General features: G+C 39.4%; 3 protein-coding genes across 4 annotated transcripts in view; 1 reads left to right on the top strand and 2 right to left on the bottom strand.

Moving 5' to 3' along the window:
- LOC306856325 (sodium/calcium exchanger 1-like) overlaps positions 1–19,209 on the bottom strand; it is a 102,404-nt gene extending 83,195 nt beyond the window's left edge. Inside the window, exon 1 of the mRNA XM_079395547.1 lies at positions 19,143–19,209. The gene's annotated coding sequence lies outside the window, so the exon portion shown is untranslated. The remainder of the gene's footprint in view (positions 1–19,142) is intronic.
- A 2,777-nt stretch (positions 19,210–21,986) lies between these two features.
- Positions 21,987–24,784, top strand: LOC306856324 (uncharacterized protein). The gene is made up of 4 exons (XM_079395546.1): positions 21,987–22,524; positions 22,682–22,819; positions 22,939–23,162; positions 23,245–24,784. The coding sequence occupies exons 1-4, from the start codon at positions 22,473–22,475 to the stop codon at positions 23,332–23,334; spliced, it is 504 nt and encodes a 167-aa protein (XP_079251672.1). The 5' UTR covers positions 21,987–22,472; the 3' UTR covers positions 23,335–24,784.
- On the bottom strand, positions 24,426–26,230 carry LOC306856323 (putative oxidoreductase YtbE). Of its 2 annotated transcripts, none has more exons than XM_079395545.1 (2): positions 26,103–26,230; positions 24,426–25,655 (listed from the first exon to the last, which is right to left on the bottom strand). In XM_079395545.1, the coding sequence occupies exon 2, from the start codon at positions 25,439–25,441 to the stop codon at positions 24,578–24,580; it is 864 nt and encodes a 287-aa protein (XP_079251671.1). In that variant the 5' UTR covers positions 25,442–25,655; positions 26,103–26,230; the 3' UTR covers positions 24,426–24,577. The 2 variants fall into 2 exon arrangements, with proteins under 2 accessions (XP_079251671.1, XP_079251670.1); XM_079395544.1 differs by having other exon boundaries at positions 24,426–25,468; positions 26,103–26,179.
- Positions 26,231–27,622: the final 1,392 nt, after the last annotated feature.

The following is a 27,622-nucleotide window of genomic DNA, read 5'->3' as shown; positions in this document are numbered from 1 at the left end:
GTAAGGGGTTGTACGGGTCTTTTTCACCCCATAGAGTCTGCACAGCTCGGCGATGACTTCACTCTCGAAATTGCGACCTTGATCGGAGTGCAACCTCTCTGGGACGCCGTACTTCATAAACCACTCCTTCAACAAGATCTTTGCTGTGGTATCGGCCTTTTGATCTTTGGTGGGAAACGCCTGTGTAAACTTTGTGAAAACGTCTGTAACAACGAGAACATTTTCACGCCCATCAGAAGCAGGCTCTAGGACAGTAAAGTCCACTGCGATCACTTCAAGGGGCCTGGAAGCCAAAAATGCTCTCACAGGGGCACGCACTTTGGGCTGCGGCATCTTTGTGAGGATGCACCGTTGACACTTCTTTACCCATTCTTCCACATCTTCGTGCATACCAGACCAAAAACATCTCTGCTTCAACAACCCCACAGTCCGCTCAATGCCCTGGTGCCCCATATCGTTGTGCATGCTCTGCAACACTCGTTCTTTCAAACACATCGGCAACAACAGTTGCCAACAGCTCTCCTCTGAAGAATGATCTACTACACGATACAGCAACCCTTTACGTTCTCTAATAAAACTCCACTGCTTTAGAAGACACTTCACTGACTTGGACAGAGATTTCCTTTCTGGGTGCACTGGTCTCTTTTTCTTGTCCCAGAACCTTCTAAATTCTCTCAGAACAGGGTCGCTTTTCTGAAACTCAAACAGCTGTTCCCTAGTGTAGCCGGGAAGTGTATGAGTGTTGCCTTGGAGACTAGTAACAGCTTTTTCTCCAGCCTCAAATGCACGGATCTGCCTCAATCTGGCGCACTCAACGCCCTTCAATGCAAGTGCTGGTCCCAAGGCTGTACCCCGACTAATCGCACTGCAAATCGCTACACACTCATTCCAGTCAGCGTCAGGATCAGATTCAGGCTCCCCTGCAAACTCCTGCCTAGACAGAGCATCGGCTGCAGCGTTACTCTTGCCCGGTCTGGACCCAAGTAAGTAGCCACGAAACTTCTCGACTACTGCCCACTTAAGGGCCAGTAGCTCGAGCTTCATGCTACTGTAATTGCGATCATTTTTCTCTGCGTTACGCAACCTTCTGCTGGCGTACGCAATAACCCGCTTTTCATTACCTTGTTTCTGATACAGGATTGCACCTAAACCATTCTGGCTTGCGTCAGTTTTGAGGATGAAAGGACAACTGAAATCTGCAAAACCAAGTACAGGGGCTGTTGTCAGTGTCTCCTTTAACTGATTGAATGCACGAACACATTCATCAGACCACAGAGTACTAAAGTGACGGCCACTCTTTGCACACCTGCCTTCTCTTAGACACACATTCACCAGGTCATGTAAGGGTCCAGCTATCTTTGAAAATCCCTCGATAAACTTCCTATAATAGCTGCAAAACCCTAGAAATGACCTCAATTCCTTGACAGTTTCCGGGATCTTCCAATTGCTAACTGCAGCAACCTTGCCAGGGTCAGGAGAAATCCCCTGTGCTGACACCTGATGACCAAGGAAACGCACAGAGTCTTGGAGGAAACAACATTTCCCCAGCTTTACCTTTAAACCGGTCTCTGCCAACCACTTCAGCACCATCTCTAATCTTTCCAGATGTCCTTCAAATGTTTGCGAAAACAACAAAATGTCATCCAAGTACACTATCAACACCTGAAAGATCAGATCGCTCATAACAGCATGCATTAGCCGCTGAAAGGTTGACGGTCCATTGCAGACCCCAAACGGCATCCTCCGGTACTCAAATAAACCAAAGGGTGTCGTGAACGCCGTCTTGGCTCTATCCCTGTCACTCACTGCAATCTGATGATAACCAGATGCCAAGTCCACAGTTGAGAAAAACTTTGCTCCCCCAAGGGCATCAAAGCTCTCGTCAATTCTAGGTAGCGGAAATGCATCACGCCTCATCTTAGCATTGAGCTTTCTATAATCTACGCACAAACGTAGTGACCCATCTGTTTTGCGCACCAATACCACCGGCGAGGCATACGCACTCACACTCTCTTGAATGACACCCTTCTTCAGCAACTTTGTGATATGCTCTCGGACCTCTTGGTACTGATTGGGTGGAATGCGTCGGTAAGGCTGATTCACTGGTACATCGTCAGTCAAGTGTATCTCGTGTTGAACCTTATCTGTATAGCCCAGATCATCATCGTCTAAAGCAAATACACAAATATTTCTCAAGCACTGCTTTTAACTTAACCTGCTGTTCAGGCGTGCCTCCCATGTCAACGAGATCCAAGACTGTTTGGACAGGGGGTTCAGAACTCTGACTGACACCAACAGTGACCCGTTCTGTGTCTGCGGAGATTCGCTGAAACTTCACTTCGCAGGACGAACCCGCATTGCTACCGTCTATAAGGGACAACATACCCAAACGGGCTCTGGGCTGAAGCCAAAGGTCTTCCTGAGACAGGTTCAGTACTCTCACTGGACACACAGGTAAATCTGACGTGACCAAGGTAGGTACTACAACCAAACCTCCTGGTAAGGGTGCGTTTATTGGTTCTACCAACCATGCAGAACCCTCCTCTTTTTTTCAGGTTTCATTCCATTGATCAGGACAGTGGCTGCCGACCAAGCGGGCACATGGGCAGGAGTCTTACCTGCGACACGAGCAAATGAGACTCGCTCCATTAACTCAACTGACTGGGCCTGCTGGAAAGCTACCCTCCAGTTGGAGTCAAGCCTCCCACCTAGTGTGGTGTCAAATTCAGCGTGAACGATCTGTCGGCACTTACTGATAATGTTCATTCCGATGAGCACAGCCATAGACAATGGACTAGGAGTTTCTTTAACAATCAAGAAACCACATTCAGGCAAAGTCATCCCCATAACCTCCACGTCCAGCTCCATGTAACCCAAATAGGGAATGTCTAAACCGTTGGCTGCTGTGATCTTCAGCCAACCTGAAGTAGACAACACATCACTCTCATTCCCAAATAGATGCTCTCGGAAGAACCCCTCTGTGATCGTACTGACCTGACTACCAGTGTCGAGCAGACAGGACACTAGCACACCCCTGATTTTCAAGTCCACCATTGGGCATGTTCCAACTGCCCGTTCAAGAAACCTGTCCCGATTAGTTCCCTCAGGTGGTGAACCAGACACTACCCCTTGTGTTGCCTGACTCAGCGCCATGGAAGGACCTTGGTTCTCTTGCCTTTCATCAGTCCTGGCAGCACTCTTCTGTCTCCCACCCCGTCTCAGAGTGCAGCGCCTAGCAATATGCCCAACCTCATTGCATCGGAAACAGATAGGTTCTCCCTCCTCTGTAAACCTGGGAGGAGACTTTGACAAGGGCACACAATTCTGCGGAACTGACACTGACCGCTGTGCAGTCAACTCCTTGACCGCCTTAGTGAGCTCTGAAATAGTTTGTTCTTGTTCACTTATTCGCTTATCCTGCCGGGTAATCACTTGTAAAATATCATTTAACACAGTGGAGGTTTGAGTTTCAGACCCAGCAGCATTATCCTTAGTTTCCCTTAGTACTTCTGAATGGACAGGTCGACTATTTGCAACTCTAGTCGGCCTGCTCTCTTCCATTGACCAAAGGATGGCTTCATTACGAATCTCAAGCAGGGTCAAGTGAGGCTTTTCTCTGATTGTTTTACGCAGCTCTCGCCTTAATGCAGCGTCTCGCACACCCTCCACAAACTGATCACGTAAAATCCCCTGCTCATTAGCCAGACCACCTGGGGTCTGTTTTATGACAGAGCTTAGTAGACGAGAGAGAGCATGAGAGTAATTTCGAAGGTCTTCCCCCTCCAATTGTTTGCGGTTGTAAAACATCTGCAACAACTGAGTCCCGCTACGCTGTTCCCCAAACGCTTCTTGCAGGAAAGTAAACAAATCACTGGCCTGTCTGGACTGGTTTCCCACACATAAACGCACCTCTTCCAGTGCAGGCCCCCTCAGAAGTGAAATAATAAAGTCCAACTGTTCTTCCCGGGTCTGGTCTCTGGCCCGTAGAACCCTTTCCACCTCCTCGATAAACTCTTCTACAGACCTCCCATCTTTGTTGTACTCCCCACAAAAGGGTTGAATCTGACGTTCACGAGGAACATAAATGTAAGAGTGAGTTGAATTACCCCCACCAACCGCCCTATTGGCCAGAGCATCATCCCTCCGATCTCTTAACTCCTGAATTTGACCCCTCAGTTGCTCTATAACATCATCACCCACAGCCCCGTCAACAGGAACGTCTACCCCCCATGCAGGCAGTTCATCAGAGTCCAACATACCTTAAACAATTAGGTCAAAATGGAAATAACTCAGAATGAATAACTCAGTCCAATATAAATGTCCTTGGTGCAAACTCGTCCAAACGTCTCAGTCCTTTCCAGTACCTCAGACACCCTCGTGCTAATACACAGTTCTGGGATGCATCTGTGGAATCCTGGGAGCTATGCTGCACGTTGACAGAAGGGATCACATCAACCTGGACCAGTCTTCTGAGCAGCCATCATGCCTGGCACACTGTAAACCGGATCAGTCCCACGTCAACCACCACGTCCGCAACAGTGATCCTCCACGCCCTGGACATCCACCGCCTCTGCAAAATATTCACCACTGCCGTATTGCCCAAATCAAACACGTCGCTCGTCGCAAACAAATCAGACTGAATAAACTACCCCACTCCTGGTACCAAAAATGTGTGACCGGGGATTTTGATTTACCACCAGCAACACATTTAGCGGGTTCACTTACTTGTAGTTTATTGTTATTTGTTCTGAAAAGGTTTCCAAAGATGTACAAAAACAGTTCCGGCTCACAGCTTACACAAAATAGACCGGAAAGGGAGGAAAAAGTAACAGATTTCTTTTGAAAAAAAAACAGAACAGAGAAGGATGCACAGAGCTGGGGATGCAATATGAATCTCACAGCTCTATATATTTTTAGTGTATGATTATCCCTGATGTACTACACACTATAGTTCCGCAGTCCGGTTGCGTGCACGCAAAAACAAAACTCTTAATCATCAAAACACGGCACTACAAAAACACAGACGTCAAACAAAAACAAAAAGAAAATACTTTAACATCGAAAGGTTTGTGATACACTACAGAGAAACTACCACACAAAAATGCATGCGGTATTAGACGGTACTATACGGCACAATACGGCAGTGGGAATATCAACGATGAGCTCCTATTACACACCTCACGTTCACGTTATGAGGGCTGAAATCCCCAACATAATGCATTGGATGGTCTTAAACCTGTCACCGATTATGGAGAGTGCGCGTCTCCCTCACACTGCTCGCTGCGCATCACCCAAAATGTCTGAGGACAACAGCACATGCGCATTTCCCATGCGACATGCTCACAACACCACCTACTGACGACTCGAGGAAAATGCAGGTATTCACTGCTTCTTTTTGACTAGATTATTTACAGAAAACAGCAAATAAAAATAAACTAAGTTTAACATTGCTGTAAAGCCAATTCCTTGTTACAAGTATGGTAGAACCATCACTTCTACCAAAAAAGACTGCTTTGTAAGTAATCTTCCTGATTTATCTCAATTCCTCAGCATATCCAATAGCTCAGTACAACTTGATGATGTAACAGAAACTATGGACTCTCTCTTTTCTAGCACTTTAGATACAGTTGCTCCTTTACGCTTAAGGAAGATCAAAGAAAACACTCTGACTCCGTGGTATAATGAGCACACTCGCACCCTAAAGAGAGCAGCCCGGAAAATGGAGCGCAGCTGGAGGAAAACAAAACTAGAGGTATTTCGTATAGCTTGGTGGGAATGTACCCTATCCTACAGAAAAGCATTAAAAACTGCTAGATCTGATTACTTTTCATCTCTTCTAGAAAAAAACAAACATAACCCCCGGTATTTATTCAATACAGTGGCAAAATTAACGAAAAATAAAGCATCAACAGGTCTTGGCATTCCCCAAGAGCACAGCAGTAATGACTTTATGAACTACTTTACTTCCAAGATCGATACTATCAGAGATATAATTGTAATCATGCAGCCGTCAGCTACAGTATCGCATCGACACTGTGCACTATAGATCCCCTGAGGAACAATTTCACTCATTCTCTACTATAGGAGAGGAAGAATTGTATAAATTTGTTAAATCATCTAAACCAACAACATGTAGGTTAGACCCTATTCCATCTAAACTACTAAAAGGGCTGCTTCCAGAAGTCATAGATCCTCTTTTGGCTATTATTAATTCGACATTGTCATTAGGATATGTCCCCAAAACCTTCAAACTGGCTGTAATTATGCCTCTCATTAAAATAACACAACTTGACCCCAAAGATCTAGTTAATTACAGACCGATCTCAAATCTCCCTTTTCTGTCAAAGATACTAGAAAAGGTAGTATCCTCACAATTATATTCCTTCTTAGAGAAAATGGTACCTGTGAGGAATTCCAGTCAGGATTTAGACCGTATCATAGTACTGAGACTGCTCTCATTAGAGTTACAAATGACCTGCTTCTATCATCTGATCGTGGTTTTATCTCTTTATTAGAGCTACTGGATCTTAGTGCTGCATTCGACACTATCGATCACAACATTCTTTTGAATAGGCTAGAACACTTTGTTGGCATAAGTGGAAGTGCCTTAGCATGGTTCAAATCGTACTTATCTGACCGCCATCAGTTCGTAGCAGTGAATGAAGAGGTATCATATCGAAGTGCAGTACGGAGTACCTCAAGGCTCAGTACTAGGGCTGTTACTGTTCACGCTTTACATGTTACCCTTGGGAGATATTATCAGGAGACATGATGTTAGCTTTCACTGTTATGCTGATGATACTCAGCTCTATATTTCTTTGCGGCCCGGTGAAACACACCAAATTGAGAAACTAACGGAATGCATAGTCGATATAAAAAACTGGATGACGAGTAATTTCTTGCTGCTAAATTCTGAAAAAACAGAAGTGTTAATTATCGGACCTAAAAACCCCACATGTAATAACCTAGAACACTATCTAACACTTGACGGCTGCTCTGTCATTTCTTCTTCATCATTTAGGAACCTAGGTGTGCTGTTTGATAGCAATCTTTCATTTGAAAGCCATGTTTCTAGCATCTGTAAAACTGCATTTTTCCATCTCAAAAACATATCTAAATTGCGACTTATGCTCTCAACGTCAAATGCAGAAATGCTAATTCATGCGTTTATGACCTCAAGGTTAGACTATTGTAATGCTTTATTGGGTGGTTGTTCTGCACGCTTGATAAAACAAACTACAGTTGTTCCAAAATGCAGCAGCTAGAGTTCTTACTAGAACCAGGAAGAATGACCATATTAGCCCGGTTCTGTCAACACTGCACTGGCTCCCTATCAAACATCGTATAGATTTTAAAATCTTGTTAACTACTTATAAAGCCCTGAATGGCTTAGCTCCTCAGTACCTGAGCGAGCTCTTATCACATTATAGTCCTCCACGTCCGCTGTGTTCTCAAAACTCTGGCCGTTTGATAATACCTAGAATATCAAAATCGACTGCGGGCAGCAGATCCTTTTCCTATTTAGTGCCCAAACTCTGGAACAATCTACCGAACGCTGTTCGGGAGGCAGACACACTCTGTCAGTTTAAATCTAGATTAAAGAAACATTTCTTTAACCTGGCTTACACATAACACACTAATACGCTTCTATTATTCAAATCCATTAAAGGATTGTTAGGCTGCATTAATTAGATCAACCGGAAACCGGGAACACTCCCCATAACACATGATGTACTCGTTACATCGTAAGAAGAATGGCATCTACGCTAATATTTGTCTGTTTCTTTCTTATTCTGTTTCTCAGTCCGTGTCCGGATAAGATGTTGGATCGGCGCCGGGAGATGATGTCTCCCTGATCGTCGGCGGAGGCCGGGACACCTGGATGAGCCCCAGGGATATATCCCCAGTGAAGACCTCGACTTAAATACAATAAAAAGAAAAAAGAAAATAACTAAAAATATAAAAAATACCTAACTACATAATACTATTATTGTTAGAAATTGCAACAATATAAAATAGAAATAAATACATTTATACATTTAAATTTTTTATTAAAACAATAAGTAAACAATAAATAAACAATTATCTCCTGGCCAGAGGAGAACTGGCCCCTCAACTGAGCCTGGTTTCTCCCAAGGTTTTTTTTTCTCCATTCTGTCACAGAGGGAGTTTTGGTTCCTTGCCGCTGTCGCCTCTGGCTTGCTCAGTTGGAGACACTTAATTTCTAGTGATTATCGTCAATTTGATTTCACAGATACTATTTAAACTAAAGGGGAAAGGGAAAGGGAAGTGGTGTGTGGCCAAGTATGGTGACCCATACTCGGAATTTGTTCTCTGCATTTAACCCATCCAAGTGTACACACAGTAGTGAACATACACCCGGAGCAGTGGGCAGCCAATGCTGCGGCACCCCTGGAGCAGTTGGGGGTTCAGTGCCTTGCTCAAGGGTCTCACCTCAGTCGTGGTATTGAGGGTGGAGAGAGTGCTGGTTATTCACTCCCCCCACCTACAATCCCTGCCGGACCTGAGACTCGAACCAACAACCTTCGGGTTACAAGTACGACTCTCTATCCATTAGGCCACGACTGCCCAAACTGATCTAGACAATGACATCTCTGAACTCAATAATGAAATGCCTTAACTGAAAATTGAGTGTTTAGTCTTATTTTTTATACATTACTGACACTCTATCCTCCAATTTGATACTGTTAAGTGCTTTGACACAATCTGTATTGATAAAAGCGCTATATAAATAAAGGTGACTTGACTTGACTTGTTTTCTTCAGTGAAAAAGCCATATGGTCTGAATCAGGAGATAAATATGCATAGATCAAGCACTGCTGACTAGGGATGGGTATCGTTAAGGTTTTAACGGTATTACTACTCTTACCGATACTGCTTATCGATCCGGTACTTTAACGGTATTCTTATCGGTACTTTTTGTTTTACTTTGTTTCTTTGTTCATATTCTTACAGTATCTTATCTTATGTATATAAAACACTAAAAATGCCTGCACTTCATCAATTTGTAAATGCACCAGTGTGCAGGTATTTTTAGTGTTTTATATACATAAGATATGATACAGTAACAACATGAACAAAGAAACAAAGTAAAACAAACTGACAAATACAATAAAACAAACACACAAACGAAATGAAATAAACAGTGCTTTCATTTTTCCATGAAGGTCTACTAATATTAATGTTCAGGTAAGTAATAGTTACAAAAGTAATCAAATGTAAATGAGCACTGCATAGTTTTCACTGTATGTACTGATAGATTCATGCTTATTAAAGCTATAACGTTGTTCAGATTAAGAGCTGTGGGTGATTTTCTCTTTGCATTTTGTTCTTTGATTAACATTGATGGCTCATGCTCCAGTCTGACACTTTAAGACAATATACTGACACACATCGGATTTTCTCCGAACTGTTCTCGTCCACTTAAAACATAAAAGTGAAGACTCTCATAACCGGCCATTTTGACACATTGTGTGTGTATTTTTTAATCATATTTTTGTTTGTTATTTCGACGCGCCCGAAGCTCAAAGTGTATACGTTGCTTGTCCGTTTTGGAGCACGCCGCCGCGCAGGCACACGCGCGCACACACATTTCAGCCTGGGGAACAGCATCACTTGTGCAGATTGTCAACGTTTTACTATCAAATATGTCCTGCAATGTAGCAACAGTAAAGACGGCATTTTATAACAATCACTGATTGAGCTGATTCAGATGTTAAGTTTTGGTTCGGAGGAACGAATCCGCGCCGCTATGAAGGGAAGGGAGTTGTGCTAGAAGAAATGCGGCTATAATCCTTGGAAGCCAAAATCGAAAAAAATAAAAAATACTTAGCTTAATATAACAGCCACAGGCCTAAAGTGTGAGCAGATGTTTGAATAGTTGGTTCTCTCTTCTATCATAATTAAACAGGACTTTCATGTTGCGTGTGCTGAAGCTCCTCCGCGTGAGCGCGATCTGGCTTCTGAATTGCGCATAGCAAAAATGCATCATAGACAAATGTTTGAATATTATTGCACATAAAAACAGCTGGCGACATATATATATATATATATATATATAGAGAGAGAGAGAGAGAGAGAGAGAGAGAGAGCAACAATAAATGTATGTGTGTTTTCTTAATTTCTCCAATACCGACAGAAGTACCGATAACGTCAGAGCTTATCGAGGGGGATGCAATAATTTCATAATTTCGGTCTTTCATAATTTAGCCCCGAGACCGATTTAATACCGAGTTTCGGTACCCATCCCTACTGCTGACACACAAAAACAGTCAAAACAGTTCTAAACAAATATGTCAGTAGATTTTGATATGAGAGAACAACAGGATATGGACTAGTTTTTTGCCCAATAGCAACAGATTGAAGTTAAAATTATTCATTTGTTTCACTTCACAAGACGTTAATTGATGGACTGGAGTTGGATTACTTGGTGCGTTACTTGTCAATTATTTTGATGCTTTTATCAGCTGCTTGAGAACTTTTCCTTTAATGTGGATTCAGCACCCTGGACAGCAACTAGACAACCAGATCTTATTAAAATTTGCCATTGTTGAATCACCAAGCATATTGTATATAATAGTTTGTAATATGGGTGTAACTGCAAACTAAACTGTTCTAACATAGGATCTCACTCAGCAAAATATTTTTATTTTTTATTTTTTCTCCCTATAGTGTAATGAAATTATGGGCCTGGTGTGAATCTGGCCAACATGAATATAGCAGGTGGGAAAGGTATTTTAAGATGCTCTAAAAGCTGAATAATAAAAAGGCATATTCCCTAGATATAAATAGTGAGGAGGCAAGTCATGCATTTGTTTGTGTAAAAATTAAATTGGCTGAGTCTTTAATGAATGGAGCACAATAACTAGTTCAGAATTATAGGAGAGCTCTCTGGAATGTTTGTTTTGGGTATCTCCCAAAGTCCCAACAAGTCAAACTGTTTGATTAATGTTATTATATAATTACCCAGTTTTGGCATTCATTACAGGATGTACAAACACAAATATCACAGTCAAGCGACAGGAAGTAGGTTTTCTTAAAATATGCATTCAGAATCATGATTATAAACAGAACGAGGAAAGGAGTAGGACGGAAGGACAGAGGGGGAAAGCAGAAGCAGGAGAGAAAGGAACAGAGAGCATAAGCCTCATGAAGCAACTAAAACGCAAATAAATTTCTGAAACCCAGAGGAGCTATCACCAGTATCTCTGTAGAGATACCCTACAACCCCATTCCCTGCATCAAAAATGCTAGAAGCAAAACAGCATGCAGATATTAAATCTAAATTGAAGTTCCTGCATGAGGGCTGGCACCTTGAAAACAAAGAGGTAGATCAAAGGCATTTTTCTCCACATCCAGAATCATCTGGCTATATTAGTCGAGACACTTACAAACAGCCATTTTTAAAGCTGATGGAGGTCTTGGGTTGTATAAGGCTGATCGTATTAATTAAATTAACCAATTTGAGATTTGCAGGGCAGAGAATATAAACATGATTCAACTGACTACACTGGTGCAAAAGCATTTAAATTATATTGTAAAAATTATATTGCATTATATTATTTATAGAATACTAAGTGCATAAATATACATTTAAAAACAAAATGTATATAAAACATAGTTGAGAAAAAAACATACAGTATAGACCTGGTTTCACAAACGGGGCTTAGCTTAAGCCAGGACTAGGCCTTAGTTAAATTAAGATATTTAAGCAACTTTTACAAAAATGCCTTAAAAGAAAACATTAAGGTGTACACCTTTACACAGAACAATGACACTGACATATTTTAAGATATGTCAGAGCAAGATATTTTCAGTTGAGACTGCTCAAACATGCATTTTAGTCTGGGAATAGCTTAAGCCTTGTCTGTGAAACCGGGAGTATAATTAATATAAATATAGAGTATAAAAAGTGTCTTGCAGTATATTATGTTATTTATATAATGTGAAGGAGATAAATAGATAGTTTAATAAAAATTAAATGTATAATTTATAATATATACTTTTTAAATTAATATAAACCTACATGTCCACACTTTAGATTAGGTGCTATCTCTCACTTTTAAAAAACTATTAACTTTTGCTACTGACAAATTATTGACCTTTGCTTCAATAAACTCATAATTTGTTGCATAATAATTAGTTGTTAGATTTAGGTATGGAGCAGGATTAAGGGATAATAATATATGGTCAGGCGTTAATATTTGCTTTAAATTAAGTACTAATAAGTACTAATAAACAGTCAGTAATATGCATGCTAATAAGCAATAGTGATATAATAATATTAATAGTGAAATTGCTCCCTAAGGTAAAGTGTTACCCTACACATTTATTAAATGCTAATAGACCAGTGTTGAACAATGGAAGATGGGAATTATTTAAAAGTTCTTAGAAATGGTATATAAATTATATAAAGTTATTTGTTTTTTTTTTTCAATTCTGATTGTAGTTTTGATTCAATTAGTAGTAAGTAGTAATTGAAGTAGTAATTTTACATTTCAGTTTTAATTTAAACCATATATACGCCTAAACTTGTCACGGTGCGTCTGGAAGGAACGAGGGGACACGGAGTTCTCCAGCAAGTAGTATTTTAATAATATACTTCTGAGACACGGAGCACGAGCAAGACAAACGGGCATGACAATATAATACCGGACACAAAGGCAGGGGAACACAGGGCTTATAAACACTGGGAAATCAACAATGAAGAACAGAAACAGGTGCGGGGCAATTAAACACAGGGCTAGGGACTAATCAACTAATGAACAGGGAACGAGGACAGGAACAGGAAGGCCAAATATGGACACGTGAGGCCGGGAGAGACACAAGGTGCGTTCGACTTCATGCAGCAATTAGCAGACCGATCGGCGGCTGACTTGAAGCAGTGCATGCCGGTTAGAAATTTAGTCCGACTTGAACCGGCGCTGACCACACGTCACTGTCACGTGTGGCATCAAAGTACCGCGATAGCGTTTCGAGAGCAGCCGGCTGACTCAGCCGGCGCAATTTCTCCAGAGCGACTGCGGGAGCGCTGATGACGACACATCTGTTTCACGATTGGCCAAATTCACCACATGACAACAATGATATGTGTTTCTAACGTCTTCAAATCTAATACAGCTCACAAATCTGTTTTTAGAGCAGTAAAAGCTTTTTTACTGTAGTCGCAATGTTATATTGAGTCACGTTTATCATAAAACACTGATGAAAGCATACATACCCCCACTTTATTAGTATTTAAATAGTTTACGTTGAACTTTATTCTTGAGCAGATGGCACTGTATTAAGCAGTATATAAAAAGTGTTTCTGTTGCTCATGAAAACGTTTCTGAAACGTCTGTGTATTTGACAAATATTGCATTTTATTCAGTTAATCTTTGATAGAGTATGCAAACACCATGTGAGTGTCACTAACGGGAGCAGAAAGTGTCCAGCTTGACACATCCGTTTTCAACTCTGCCCCTGACTGCAAGCGGCTACTCTCGTTGATCGCCGTCTGTAGCCGTGCTTCAAGTCGAACGCACCTACAGACTGACAAAACTACTATCTGTGGTTCAAGCTACTCACCATGATCAGACTCCCTGTTATTCCTTGGTAAATAACTAGTGGTGAAATCCAGAAATCAGTGTCCTCCCGAAAGCTACAAGTCCCATTTGTTACAGCCAGGATATGCTTTGTTACTGGGATGAGGTGCTTTTGTTGGAACTCAGTATTTTGCTTTTGCCAGACATGTTGGCATCAACTATTTGAGACAGATGAAAGTGTTTTTTTGGAGAGCTGTGGTTTCCTCCTTAATTTTTTGTCCCCAGGTCGCCTCTTTGGGCCTTATGCAGTAAGATGAGTGTACTCATTCATTCTTGCCATACTGTTCTTTTCAACCACTTTGAGGATTATTGTTGTAGTGATTTTACTTGGACAGGGGATTGGTGTTCTGTTATCTTCAGGAACACATTTTCTACATGGCCACAGGTTCTTAGCAGTATTTTACACTTCATAGCTTTTTCGGCATCAACTCTTTCTCTTGGGTCTTCAGACATTTCTTTTGATCATGGCATGAGTCCTACTATGAAGAGACACTCCTGAATAGCAAAAGGACCCAATTTTGCATTCGTTGTACAGGGAAGGGCCATTCAATTCTCAACTGTCCGTAATCAACCTGCCATATGGCCAAATAACACATAAGCACTGTTCCAAAACTAAGTGGGATGCCTGCAGAGGAACCAATTTAAGGCATCAAATGCATGCGAAGGTTGTTCCAGAAGATAGTCATCTTAATTATGTTGCCTCCTAAGATATCTCAGTTTAACTAAATTCTAAGGCAGCATCGCATCCAGGAAGGGCTCAGTGAAAATACTCCAACCGAAATGTTCATTATAAATACATGTAACTCAAACCTTGTGAAACAGAAGTGTTCTCAAATCTTAAGATTATTTTTTAAAAATGCAGTTAATTTAAAATAATGAAACAAAAAGCCAGTTAAGTGTACTTAAAAGGAAAATATCTTCATGGCTTTTAAAATGTTAATTAAATTAAGTTAAAGTACATTTAAAATCTTTATTTTTAATCATCTTTTGTCATGCTTTAAAGATGTATACTTTGATGACTTGACTAAAATTTAAAAGCACATTTAAACTGCTTGATAATAGTTTTTTTTGTTTTACTTTACATTGAAGTTTTAGTATACCATTAACACTCATCAGTACACTGAAAAAAATTATAACATTTAAATTAACTAGTTTTATTCAAAATATTATATAGCATCACTGAATCAACCTAAATACATTAATGTAAACTAATTAAACTAATCATTATGGGTTAAATGAAGTAAAAGTGGCTCTTAAAGGTAACAATTACGTTACCACTTTTTACAGAGTACATTCAACACGTTAACCATATTTCAAAGATAATTATGAAATATAATATAAACATATAAACATATAAAGATGTACTACTTCTGTGGGTCAAACAAAACCAGTTTTGTTCAACTAATTGCATTTAGCATAAATTTGAACGATAATACATTTTCATTGAATTACATGCAATTATTTGCCTGAATACATTACATTCACTTACACTTAAGCAAAGAAAACGATAAAGAAAACATTTACAATTTAGACTGTTATCTGTGAGCTTTGGTACAATGCAGCAAAGCTTGAATCATTACTTTTGGTGTGCTGTTTCATGTTTGGTGCACATTTCTCACAATGCGTCTCACAATGATTGCGTATTACTGTATGTCAGTAGCAGGCACTCTTTTGTCTCTGTACAAATGGATTTGACCACATGAGTGTCTATGAAAGCAGTCTGGTTGAATGCATTTTCAACTACTTCTGGAAGTGGTGTAAAGTGGATGAGCTCAACATTTTAGACCCTTAAAGTGGTCATGAACTGAGAAATCAAAATTCCCTTGATCTTTTGACATATAAGAGGTCACTTTATTATAAAAACATCCTTTAAGTAATAGAACACATAACCTTCTCATTAGTCTAAAAATAGCTTATATTGAAGGCAGTCTGCCAAAACAACAGCTTGTGGAATGTACAATTCTATGATGTAACAGTGTGGCTACACTCCACCTCCAAAGAAGAAGGTCAACGCCTGCTTCTACATCGCTGTCTTTTTAGCCCCGCCCACCGATTCTCGATTTTTAACCTAAATCCCAGCAGCGTCCATCTGTGAAGGACACGGACTGTTAAACATACACAAGTGTGGCAATCATAGCAGTGGGCATATACTTCGGAATCTAAAATCTGCCACACCTATTCAAATGGAGCACAGAACAGTACAAAATAAAAAACAAAGTTCATGACCCCTTTAATATCAGGTAAAAACAGGGCAACAGCTTCCTATACAGACAGAAAGTACCTGACAACATTTTAGTATAGATCTTGATCTGAAAAAGCTCAAAAGACTCTAAAAGGGCTGAGGAAAGCAGGCAAAAATATCTCATAATAAGGCTACATATTTATATTATCTATAACACAGCTAGACAGAGCTTGCTTACCTCAATTGTGCAGAGACTCGAGAAGGGCAAGATATTTTAATGGTTCGCTTGGCTGAATTTTACAGTGCTAACAATTTGTAAGGGAACGAGAGCTGTGGACTGGGGGTGAAATGTGAAGGCTTTAGTGCTGGGCCCCTGGCTCTGCGTTAATAATGGTGGATGAGATGCAAGTGGAGGCGAGAAGAAAGCCATTTGGATTCTTACTGAGTAGGGTGATACTAAAGGGATCAAATATAGAACCGGCAGACATAAACACAAGTGCACTGAAAGAACCTCAGATTTAGAAACAGAACTTTAAGCCTGCACAAAAAAAAGGTTTAAACCTCCAGTTTGCTAGATGTTTTGCACACAGTTAATTCTTACATACCCATAATTCTTGTGCCATTTACGGAGCTCCCTGGACAGACTTACTGGCTTTACAATCCTATGGAAACTCATGCTTGTAACAAAATTGGGCTTCTAAATCTTGGCTGACATAATTCTTCAACATAATTCTTCAAAATGACAAAACGTCTTCCGGAGCTTTCAGAGCAAGAGGATGTACAAATATTCTGACATGCCACATAATGAAAGAAGCAGCAGCAGTGGAAACAAACCACTTTCTGAATTCCCCCTTTAGCAAGAGTGGGATTATTTTCAGTTCGCTAGAAACATTAAGATTAGCTCAAACTGTGAGTAATGGTTCCAGGCATTAGGGGAAAAGAAATAATGCCAGCGAAACTATAATGCCAGGAGAACACATAGCAGTTTACAACTAGACGGCATCAGCCAGACTATGAATTGTGGGAACAAAACTAAATTAAGCCTTTAGCAAACAAGATATATGTGACACTAATGATCACATGATGTGTACACCATAGGCACTGCTAATAACATACTATATTATTCAGGCTTAAAAATAGATATTTCAGACTATTCATGCCATCAACTAAAGTGAAAATAGACGGGACTAAATTGAAATGCAAGATGCAGGAGTATCATTTGCCTACAGTCTGTTTTAATGCAGTATAATTATATAACAAACTAAATTATAGCCATAATTGATTTCCCTAGCGAGGATATTGTGTCGTATGAGTGCAGATATGTCAAATGAGTCTTGTTTGTCAAAATGACCATCTGTTATATTTTCTTATATGTTAAAAGGATAGATGATCCAAAAATACAAATCCTGTCATCATTTACTCACCCATACACTCTTAAAACAATTAAGGTTCTAAAGAGGGGTTTTCACAGCGATGCCATAGAAAAATACATTTAAGATTCCCAAAAGAACTTTTCAGAGAATAGTTCTTAAAAGAACCATTTTTCTTATTTGTGAAGAATATTTTAATAAACTAAAGAACCTTTCCACTGCAAAGAAACTATAGATGTTAAAGGTTACATGTGAAGGAGTGGATGGCAGATCTCCAATGGCCTTCATAATAATATTAATTATAATATTTCTTGAATATTAATCAAAGTTACATTTATGCATGTTAGAGAATAAGTTGAATATGGCTTTAGTCTGCCTTTCTACTCTCTAAGAAACTGCTCTCGTTGTGTGTGTAACCATGCCCGATAAGTTTTAGGGCTGAGGCAACCTTAAAGTAAGATAAGTGTTTCTCTGCGTATGTGTGTTAGTATCTGTCTGTACAGGGAGAAGCTCAGACAGTCCAGGACAAACGTTCCGCTGCCGATGTCCAGCGTATCAGATATACGTCTTTGGAAAGACGTATTGCGTCGGACCTCTGATCACTTGTCACTAAAATAGTCATCAGAAGATATGCTCGTCCTTCAGATGAGGTGTTAAACCGAGGTCCTGACTCTCTGTGGTCATTAAAAATCCCAAATTGGCCAAATTTCCCCATTGGCCTCTGACCATCATGGCCTCCTAATCATCCCCATAAATTGATTGGCTTCTTCACTCGGTCTCCTCTCCACCAATAAGATGGTGTGTGGTGGGCGTTCTGGCGCAATATGGCTGCCGTCGCATCATCCAGGTGGATGCTGCACATTGGTGGTGGTTGAGGAGATTCCCTCCTTCTATGTAAAGCGCTTTGAGTACCCAGAAAAGCACTTTATAAATGTAACAAATTATAATTATGCTTCAAGCTTGCGTCCATATGTGGACATTGTCTAAGTTTATCTAGGTTTTAGAACCAACCAGAATTTGGATGACTTATGCATTGATGCAATTAGCAACCTCTGTTAGGGTATAATTGCTGGTGTTTTTGAATTGTAAAGCAGGTCGGCCTACGAACTCCATCGCAAGTGTTAAAGCTGACTTCTGCGGATGAAACTGCAAACTATTTCTTCAGTAAATTTCTTTAATTAATCGCAATCTGACTCCTGGTCTTTGTTCATCACACCTGGTCCATGGGTTTTAACTGTTATTCCCCAACACATGGAACCATCAATACCAATAAAGAACTTTTATTTTTAAGAGTGCATGTCATTCCAAAACTGTATGACTTTCTTTGTTCTACCACAATACCACAAACATTGAATTTTTGAAGAATGTTTTTGCCCATAAAATAAAAGTCAGTGGGGTTTTATGTATGGACTAAAACATCTTGTGAGTTCTGCAGAAGTCAATAATGCTGGTTGGGAACAATATGAGGATTGAATAACAGAGAAAATAATATTTTTTATTATTATTATTTTTGGGTGAATGATCCCTTAAAGAAGAATATTTAAAAGCAAAAAGCAGCACACTCCTCTCCAAAGGAGAGGAAAAACATGCCAAAATCAGCTAGTAGTTTTTTATGCATCACACGCAGAGGAAATGTTTTTTCGTTTTTTTTTTAACATGTCTCAATTCTATGAAGAAGCTCCCTGTGGCTAGTTTTTGATCTCAAATCAGTGCATCTGGAAGCTGAGTGTTTCCCTACATACCACAGCATACTGGTATCACATTCTATGTTTATCTGAAACAGGTGGGCTGCCTCTGTAGTGAGAGTAGAAGAGCGTTTCCATGAGAACTGTGCCTGCTAAGTATTCACAGCCAGTATGAAAACTATGTGACGCTCACTAGTTATACGGGGCTAGAACGAAACATTTAATAAGGAATTGTGGCTATATGCGTAAAGAAGAGTAACTCAATTGAACCGTTTTAGTACATGAGTAAAGTCAATCTTACCTGCTTTGACGTTAATAGAGGTTCATTTTTGTTGGGTAGCTCCTGTATAGGCTGAGAGAAATTTGACAAGCAACTATACCTGAAAAAAATGATGTATGTTGAAATGAGGAATGTCTATATAATCTTTAATAAATGTGGGATGTTTGAACGTGATAGTTTCTTTTCATAGAATCGTCAGTAACCTGAAAACATGGAGGCTGCGTCTGTTACTCATTTGTTGCAATCGATTCGCTAGGTTTGTGTATATTAAAAACCTCGCGACTGGTGGGTAACAATGAATAATACTGTATTAGTTACATTGTAATGTGGTATGGTGAGTAAATTCGTTGTACTTACAAAGACGGTGCGTGGATTCCGGTGGACTCCAACACTCGCTGTTGACTTGCTCTTCTGTAGTTCGGTTTAATTCACAGTGAATGCGCTCGGTGCGCGCGGCGCAAGTCTCCACGGAGCAGCGGTGATGCGCGCGAGCTGTACAGCGGTGCAGTTCTTGATTTGACAGCTCAGAAAATTAAAACAAATAACATAAACACGCACAATCCAATCAAGTTGTAGACTCGAGGCGAGGCTGATTTAAGAAACCGTATCTCTCGGCGAGACTCAAGAGCGTCTTACGTTCAAGATGAGACGTGACTTACAACCGAATTCGAATAAAAAAGTGGCTGACCAAAGATCTTCGAGATGTTTAGTAACAGCAGCTGCGACCCATTCACATAATTCCAATAAAATAAAATGCCTGCTTCCAGAAATGGAATTTTAGGGGAAAAAGAGAGTGCTGAAAAAATAGGCTTTGTATAAAAAAGCGGACACTATATTATACACTTGAGGGAAAAGAGAAAGAGGAAGGGAAGCGTATTAGGAGAACGATCAAAGCCGCACATGGACGTGTGGAGCCAGAGGGAGCGAATGAGAAGATGCTAACTATACACTCGCATCAGCATCAGCCTCGCCATGCGGATGGAGGAGAGGAGACGGGCAGAGTATGCTGGAAAAGGTAATATGGAAATGAACACTCTGTTTCTTTTTTCGGCGAATGGGATTGTGCAGAAAGTCGACACCGGGTGCGAAAAGCGGCGTTTTTTGAGGGGAGGGGACATTTTTTTATCAGGCAGAGCGAGCCAACACTGGACGATAATTCATCAAATTGGCACTGATGTAGCATAGACATATTATAAATGCTAATTACATTGGCTAGAATGTAAAAAACACGCGCACATCAGAATGGCTAAATCAATTTTGTACCTGTACCCTCTGCTGACACTTAGCAATCAATAACTGTAGTGGTCCAAAGGCGAGCAGCAGTTTTACTGAATCTACTGTCAGGTTAGGTATAATGTAATAAGAAGTTAGTATCTAGTAGCCTACATTTTCTTCAGTTTTTATTCTTTTTTGTCGCACTTCTGAATATTTCAATATAAAAATATTGTCTTTTAGAATACAGGTTGAAGAATAATCAGGGTGATTTGAAGAACTCGATTTCTGTACTTCTCTGTTTTTACATTACAGAAAATTACCTGAAGGAAAAGTCTGTATTGGCTGTGGAATTAAATTACCATGCTGAGGGGGAAAAAAAATAAAAATAAAATAAATAAACCAGCCTAAACTGGTTCACTGGTCTTAGCTGGTTTCTCATTCACCCTGTTGGCGGATTTTATAGGGTGTTGGGCACTTTTAAACTTTTAAGCCACCCATGGACCAGCTTGGCCAGGCTTGGAGACCATCTCAAACCAGCTAAGGCCAGTATATCTGGTTTAAAATAGTGTTTTAATTAATTTTTTATTTTACATATTTATTTATTGCAGCACTGTCACCGCAATGAAAACGCAAAAATTATAAAAACAGTATAAACAATATAATAAACAGTAGTAGGACCCTTCATTTTTATTACTCTGCGTGGAACTGCATGGACATGTCTCCATCCACGATCCAAATCTTTTGCCAGCTGCAAAAACATTATCTATGTTTTTCAAATTTAATGCAAGGTTGCATTCACAAATTCATTTGGCAAACATATATTTTGTTTTTACCCATTTTTATGTAATTACATAGGCTAACTTTCACTAAAACACCTGCAGAATGCTCATTTACATGTGTTTGTTTTAAAAGAGCCATACTCTGTCAGTCACTGACAATGGAAAACATGTCGGAGAACTAAAACTGCTAAATCAAATGTGAATATCCAACTCACAAAAAAGTGAGCCTTCGTGTTATATGTCTATGACAGGAATAACATGATATTTATAAAGCAGCCATTTCTCAATTTTGTTCCTGCAAGAATGTCTTAATATATAGCTACAAGATGAAAATGAACTGTATGTACACAACAGACACGCACATTCTACAGTGTTATATACTTAGTAAAGATTATATTGCAGATATGTCAAATTACACAGTAATGGGTCCTATTAACCTATATACAGTATTTCCGTGTTCTGCAGGCATGAGTCATGGCTAAGAAATAACCAACTCCTTCTGTTGACTCAACAAAGAAGATATCTCCTGCCATCTACAGTTCAAACTGAGAAATTGCACATTGTGACCACAATTCTTGAACAGAAATATAACACCAAAAAAATATTAATGAAGACGAGTTTTAAATGAGTTTTCATTTTCGGTTAAGTCAGTATAATAAGCAGCAAATCATTCAGGGTAAAGACAAATAATAAGTTCACTCCGTAAAAAAACAATATAAAATATAATTGAACAAAGCATACACTCTCTGTACAAAGACTGAAGAGCAACACCAACTAAATTGCACTGTTTTGAACTCCATGCAAAGAAAGTTAATTTGCAAATTCTCTCGCGGCAGCGTCCTCTTCCGCGAGACTGGTAAACAAGTCACGGGACAGTAAAGGCTCGCGAAACCCTATCGCAACAGTGACGTTACATCAGAGAGCGCCAAAACACCCTAGCAGCGGGATGCGATTGGCTGATCGAAGAAGCCGAGAGCCGTCTGATTGGCCGAGAGCAGAGCTACTGTAAAGGACCACGGACAACAACAATATTCGAGCCGAAATGAGATCATACACACTGTAGTGATAACAACAACCGGACTGGAAATTTGCCACTCTACTGCTTGCGGCGAGAAGACAATCACTTCGACTAAATGTCACGAAAAACGCGATCTTTTTTCCATAATTTTTGGCCGACGACGTTTTCAGATGAGCACGACTCAACCTTAGAAATATGAAACTTATATAAAGTAGCAATTACAGCTATTGTTGTTGTTTGGGTGTGTCACATGCCATGAGGCAATCAATATATGTTGAGCTACTCTTAATCGTACTGGAGATAAGAAGGAATAGCATCTAACGTTAGTGCCACTGACAAATGAGACGAGCACATTCATATCTATTGTCCTGGAATTCGTCCAGATCCACAGGTATGTATTTAGGAAAACCAGCGAATGCTAGCCTCAATGTTAAGAAATTCATCTAACAGTCAAAGTTGATCATTTAATACCAAATAATATTAGGTCATTAATTGTTTTATCCCCTTTAAATTGCAATATTAATATCATACTATTCTCTTATCACCAGCTCTTACAATGGATAACTCATTGCATGACCATCAAGATGATTCCAGCACATGGAATGACAAAAAGAAAGGAAGAGAAGAGACAATCAAAAACCACGGACAACATCAGGATCAAACCTTGCCAAATATTTCTCCTCAAGGTGAGAACTTCAGAGAATCATGGTAGCCATTAAACAGGTCAGAGTTTCAGAACATGCATCATAGATTGACCTAGATTTAATGAATGTTTCTGTTACCATGTGACGACGTGCTTTTGCAGGGCGTGTGCGGCTCTATTCTGAGTCTCAGGTGTATACAGTCAGCCGCTGGCAGGAAGCAGAGCCCCAGGATGGAGCATTGGTGGAGGAGAACGGAGGAACGGGAGATGGACTTCCATTCAGAGGACGTTCTCAATCTGCTCCGGCTGCGCTGTGGAAAGCAAAGAAGTACGGGCGACAGCTCAGGAGAATGAGCGATGAATTTGACACATGGCTCGACAAAGGGGTGAGCTTGCTATATGGTACACTGAATGCATTTCTATTTGATACACTGTAAACTTAGTATTAAGTTGTTTCGTTGTTCCTAGGAGTTCAAAAGAGCGAACAGCCAGAAACAGACCTACCGAGGATGGTTCTCGTTCCTCTGGAGTCCCAAGGAAGAGGAGGGCAGAGAATGAAGTAGTCATGCTTTAAACACCATAATAACAGTTACCAGAGAGCTGCACTCAGATGAAGGCTGGTCTGATCACCATCATGGCCTTTTTTATCAATGTACTCAAGCTAGTACAAAACCAATCTGAGAGAATGGTAAAACCACTGCAATAACGTACGTTTAATTAAAGGAATTGTCAGTGTTAATTCAATTTGACAATCTTAAGAGGGACAATCTCTTCTAAAATATTACAATTCATTGGACAATCTTTCTATATACTGATTCAAAAAATGAGACTATTTATTGATACCTATTAAATTCACATTTGACAAAGAAATGTGTTCTATGATGTATTTTATAGATGGATATATAGATGTGCGTTTTGTTGTACTAAAGGCTGGAGCGGTTGCTTGCAAAATGTAAATATAATTCAAGGACTGTAACACTGGATAAAGTAAGTTGTGAAGTACAGGTTAGTGACGGTAACAATAATACGGGTAAAGTTATTTCAGTTCATTTGTTGCTGCATCTCAGGTTTGTTTTTTAATGCCAAACTGTTGTGGTGAATAACTAGTAAGAGTGGATGAAATCAGTTGTTCTGCCATCTCTTTTATGCGGACTATACTTGGATATTTCACCAGGAAAGCAATTCATCACTGCCTTTCATGTACATATTTCTTGATTGTAGAGTTGTCTGTAATCTCTATTGGATTTTTTCTTTTTACATCGCATCTGCCTGTCTTGTATGTAAAACTGCCAAACGTACAGATGAACAACACAAGTTCCGTTTCTGTACTATCACCCTTGATTATACTTTCATTCCTTTTCAAGCTCCTTGTACATATTTATACTCGTTGACATAGATTGAATAATGGATGAACTGTTTAAATACTTTTTAAAACAATCACCAGTTTTTATCTTTTTTCTATAATTTTGTGGTCAAAATAAAAGAATTTCTGGCTGAATTTAGTGTTATGTTATTTGGTCAAAGTGCCCGTGATAAAGAAGAAAGGCAACTCTTAGTATTCAGAGTTAGTATACAGTCAGAAAAAGGTTGACTGTGTGTAAAAAGACATCGTAATAAAAAATAAATGTAATTCACATGTTCAAGTCATTGCATGTTAAAAATTGAATTTTTATTTATTTGTTCTTAATACTACTATAACAAGCATCACATCATTGACTCTATTTACAATGATACTTTAATTAGCTGAATTTTACATTTATTTTGCCCTGAGATCAGTAAAGAAATTGTCATTTCTTCAGGCTTAAGGTATTTTGCTAGCGTCTCGTTTACAAAACCTTGTTCCACAATTCAAGGCATCCAGCCTCATTATATCCATCTCACTTAGCTGGAAGTCAAACACCTGTGCATTCTCCTGCACTCTGCATGGCTGCGAGGACCGAGGCAGAACTGAGATGCCTTGCTGCACAGCCCACCTCAGGAGAACCTGGGCAGGGGTCCGACCACAGCTCCTCACTATATCCATTACCTCAGGCTCCCTCAGGAGAGCTCCTTTACCGAGAGAAGAGTAGGCCTGGAAGTGAATGCCTGTCTCCATACATAATTCCCTCAGTTCCCTCTGGATCAGCTTCGGTTGACACTCAATCTGAAGAACTGTTGGGGGGACACGGCAACTCATGAGCAGCTCCCTAATGTGCTTTGCCGTGTAGTTTGAAACCCCTATGGCCTTGAATTGCCTGCTGGCGTAGAACTCCTCTAGGGCCACCCAGCTTTGCGCTCGATACTCTGAATGACGAGAATCCCCTGGGTCAAGACCCTCCACCCCAGGCCAGTGCACTAGATAGAGGTCGATGTATTCACAGTCTAGTTGCTCCAGACTCCTCAGACAGCCTTCCTTTGCCCTTGGCCCATGGTCTAATGGGGCAAGCTTGCTTATAATGAACACATCTTCACGGCTTAGGCCATACTTGGGCAGCAGCTCTTTGAGGACTTGCCCTAGATGTGCCTCATTTCCATAAACTGCACCTGTGTCAAAGGCTCTGTATCCAGCTTGAAGAGCAGTACTGACAGATTTTTTCAGCTGCTCATGGTCCTGGAGTTTGTATGTGCCCAAACCCAAAAGTGGCATCTGCACTCCTGACATCAACGTTACTGATGGTACTATCATTTTTATAACATTACAGACAATTCAGCCCTGAAAAAAACATAAAAATTGTGTTTTTTAAAGAAATTCTGCCACTTTTTAAAATTATTTGGTTGGAATTACATTAAAATCACAATATAGAAAGTAATGACAGATCTTTTCTTCTGTATTGTGTATTCAAGGGACATAGATTATTGAAAAAGATCAAATGTAGGATGGGTTCTATGCATTGGTTGAACTGCAAAAAAGAAACAATTGTTTAAGATGACTAAATGAGAAGTTCGTTTCTCTTCTAAAATATTGATTTATAACATTAAAAAAAAAAAAAAAAAAAGAAATACAAAGATAAGATCACTAACATGTAGCTTGCGGTTTGTAGTTAAACTCTGAGAAGGTAGATTAATTTATTTATTATTTTCCTATTTAAAATTGCTAACCTTTGAAGACCAACTACGCTTAAAGTCATTAAGGTTAATAGCTCACCACTTAATCTTAAGAATTAATTGAGATATTACTATAAAACATACAGATCCATTAGCCGCTTTATATTCAAAAATGATAACCACCACGTAAACGTATATAATACGTAAACGTTATATAATCAGAATCTTAGAAATGTGATCAATTAATGTTTGCGTATTGATACGTGTTCTGGTAACTAAGTTAGTTTAAAGTTTATACTCACGCAAGTAAAAGAGCCGACTGGAACGTCAGAACGCTGTTCAAATTCCACAGAGCGCGCCAAATTGCGGATTGTTCCGCGTGCTCCTACAGCACGTGACGCCGTACATCCGCTGGTTTCTTTCCTGAAATGAGATGATGGATGCAGGATTTCTTTTCAGGCAGCGGAGGGCGCTTTTATTGACGCTGTGGAAATTTGTATGGTCAGTTACTCTCGTGTGTGTTCGGGGAATATGGGGGTAAGGAAGACGGCAGAACTGCAGAAAATAGCTGTGCAATGAGGTAAACAAATCCACGACACAGGAAAAATATTAAATAACCATCATGTTGCCTTTATTCACAGATATGAGAAACACATACACGGAAATGAGCATTAAAGCAAAATATGAAACACTTGATCAATGTTATTTCCATCGTAAGCTACTATACATTGTATTTATTGCATTCTCATATTATATACAGCACAGATTGTGAAAACGCTTTCTAAAAGTGAGAAAATGCCCCATTAGACCCCTAGAGATTGTGCATTTCTTTTGGATAACTTTGGTGTTCTATGAAGGTTATAGTTCTGAATCTGTGAACTGCTCTTATGTGTACTAATAGACCAGATAAACAAGTCCTAACCTCCCACAAATGCACATTTGATCTGCTGTCACATGATATCCTACTCAAACCCAAGGCTTCACTTACTACTGTCTGTATGAAACTCTTCAACTCAAATAAAATAATCCTCCGTTCATTTTTATATGGGTCATTCTCAGGAAACAGTACCATGTGTGCTATAAATGTCTAGGACAAAAAGCAAACAATTTAATAAGAAAATGAATGAATGTTTTTAATCTCATTACAACTATAGGACGGCCTTGCACCAATTTTTAGATTAGTGGTTAATAAATAACTGTTTTCCAGTTATAACTAGTTGATTATTGCCTTGAAAATCAGCAGTATAAATGCTTAAGCACTGAATAATTTTAACTCAATATTTAGAAGTTTGTATAGACCTACTGCACTTATGTTAAAAAGATGGTGATCAGTGCAACAATTCTACGTTAGTCAATCATTATATTTTATTTTACAGCATAACAGGAAAAAAACTGAAGGAAAAAGGACAATTTCAATAAAAACATTGTCTTTACATAACTTTAAAATACTATAATAATGAGACAAACTCTGACATTGTGATGTACATTTTTTTTTAGAAATGAAATAATTTAAAATGTACTTTAAATCCATCATGTGACCAATTTTAATACCTAAATACACCAATATTAAACCACAGGGACAAACTGAGCACACAAATGAGTTTCCTGAAAAATACCTTGTCTACATAGATGAGTTCATATGTCTGTTATATTGTCCTTTTTATTAGATTTAACTTTCACTACCCTAAAATCTTGAAATTACATTTTCTGAAAGTTCATTACCTCATTTTGGTAGTACTTATTTTGAATTCATGTTGTTCTTTAAATGATTGGTAGAAATTCTAAGCATGAGGCAACCAATGAAAGGAATTGCTTATATTCA

The sequence above is a fragment of the Barbus barbus genome, assembly GCF_936440315.1.
Source record: "Barbus barbus genome assembly, chromosome: 36".
NCBI lineage: Eukaryota > Metazoa > Chordata > Actinopteri > Cypriniformes > Cyprinidae > Barbus > Barbus barbus.
The sequence above is the reverse complement of the archived record's forward strand: the minus strand, read 5'-3'. Positions and strand labels throughout refer to the sequence as shown.

Bases quoted from the DNA above. Each gene is read 5' to 3' on its own strand.
- LOC306856324 (XM_079395546.1), top strand. From the start codon at position 22,473: ATGAGACGAGCACATTCATATCTATTGTCCTGGAATTCGTCCAGATCC. The intron at 22,820-22,938 runs GTGAGAACTTCA...GTGCTTTTGCAG, and splicing joins GCCAAATATTTCTCCTCAAG to GGCGTGTGCGGCTCTATTCT. The intron at 23,163-23,244 runs GTGAGCTTGCTA...CGTTGTTCCTAG, and splicing joins ACACATGGCTCGACAAAGGG to GAGTTCAAAAGAGCGAACAG.
- LOC306856323 (XM_079395545.1), bottom strand. From the start codon at position 25,441: ATGATAGTACCATCAGTAACGTTGATGTCAGGAGTGCAGATGCCACTT.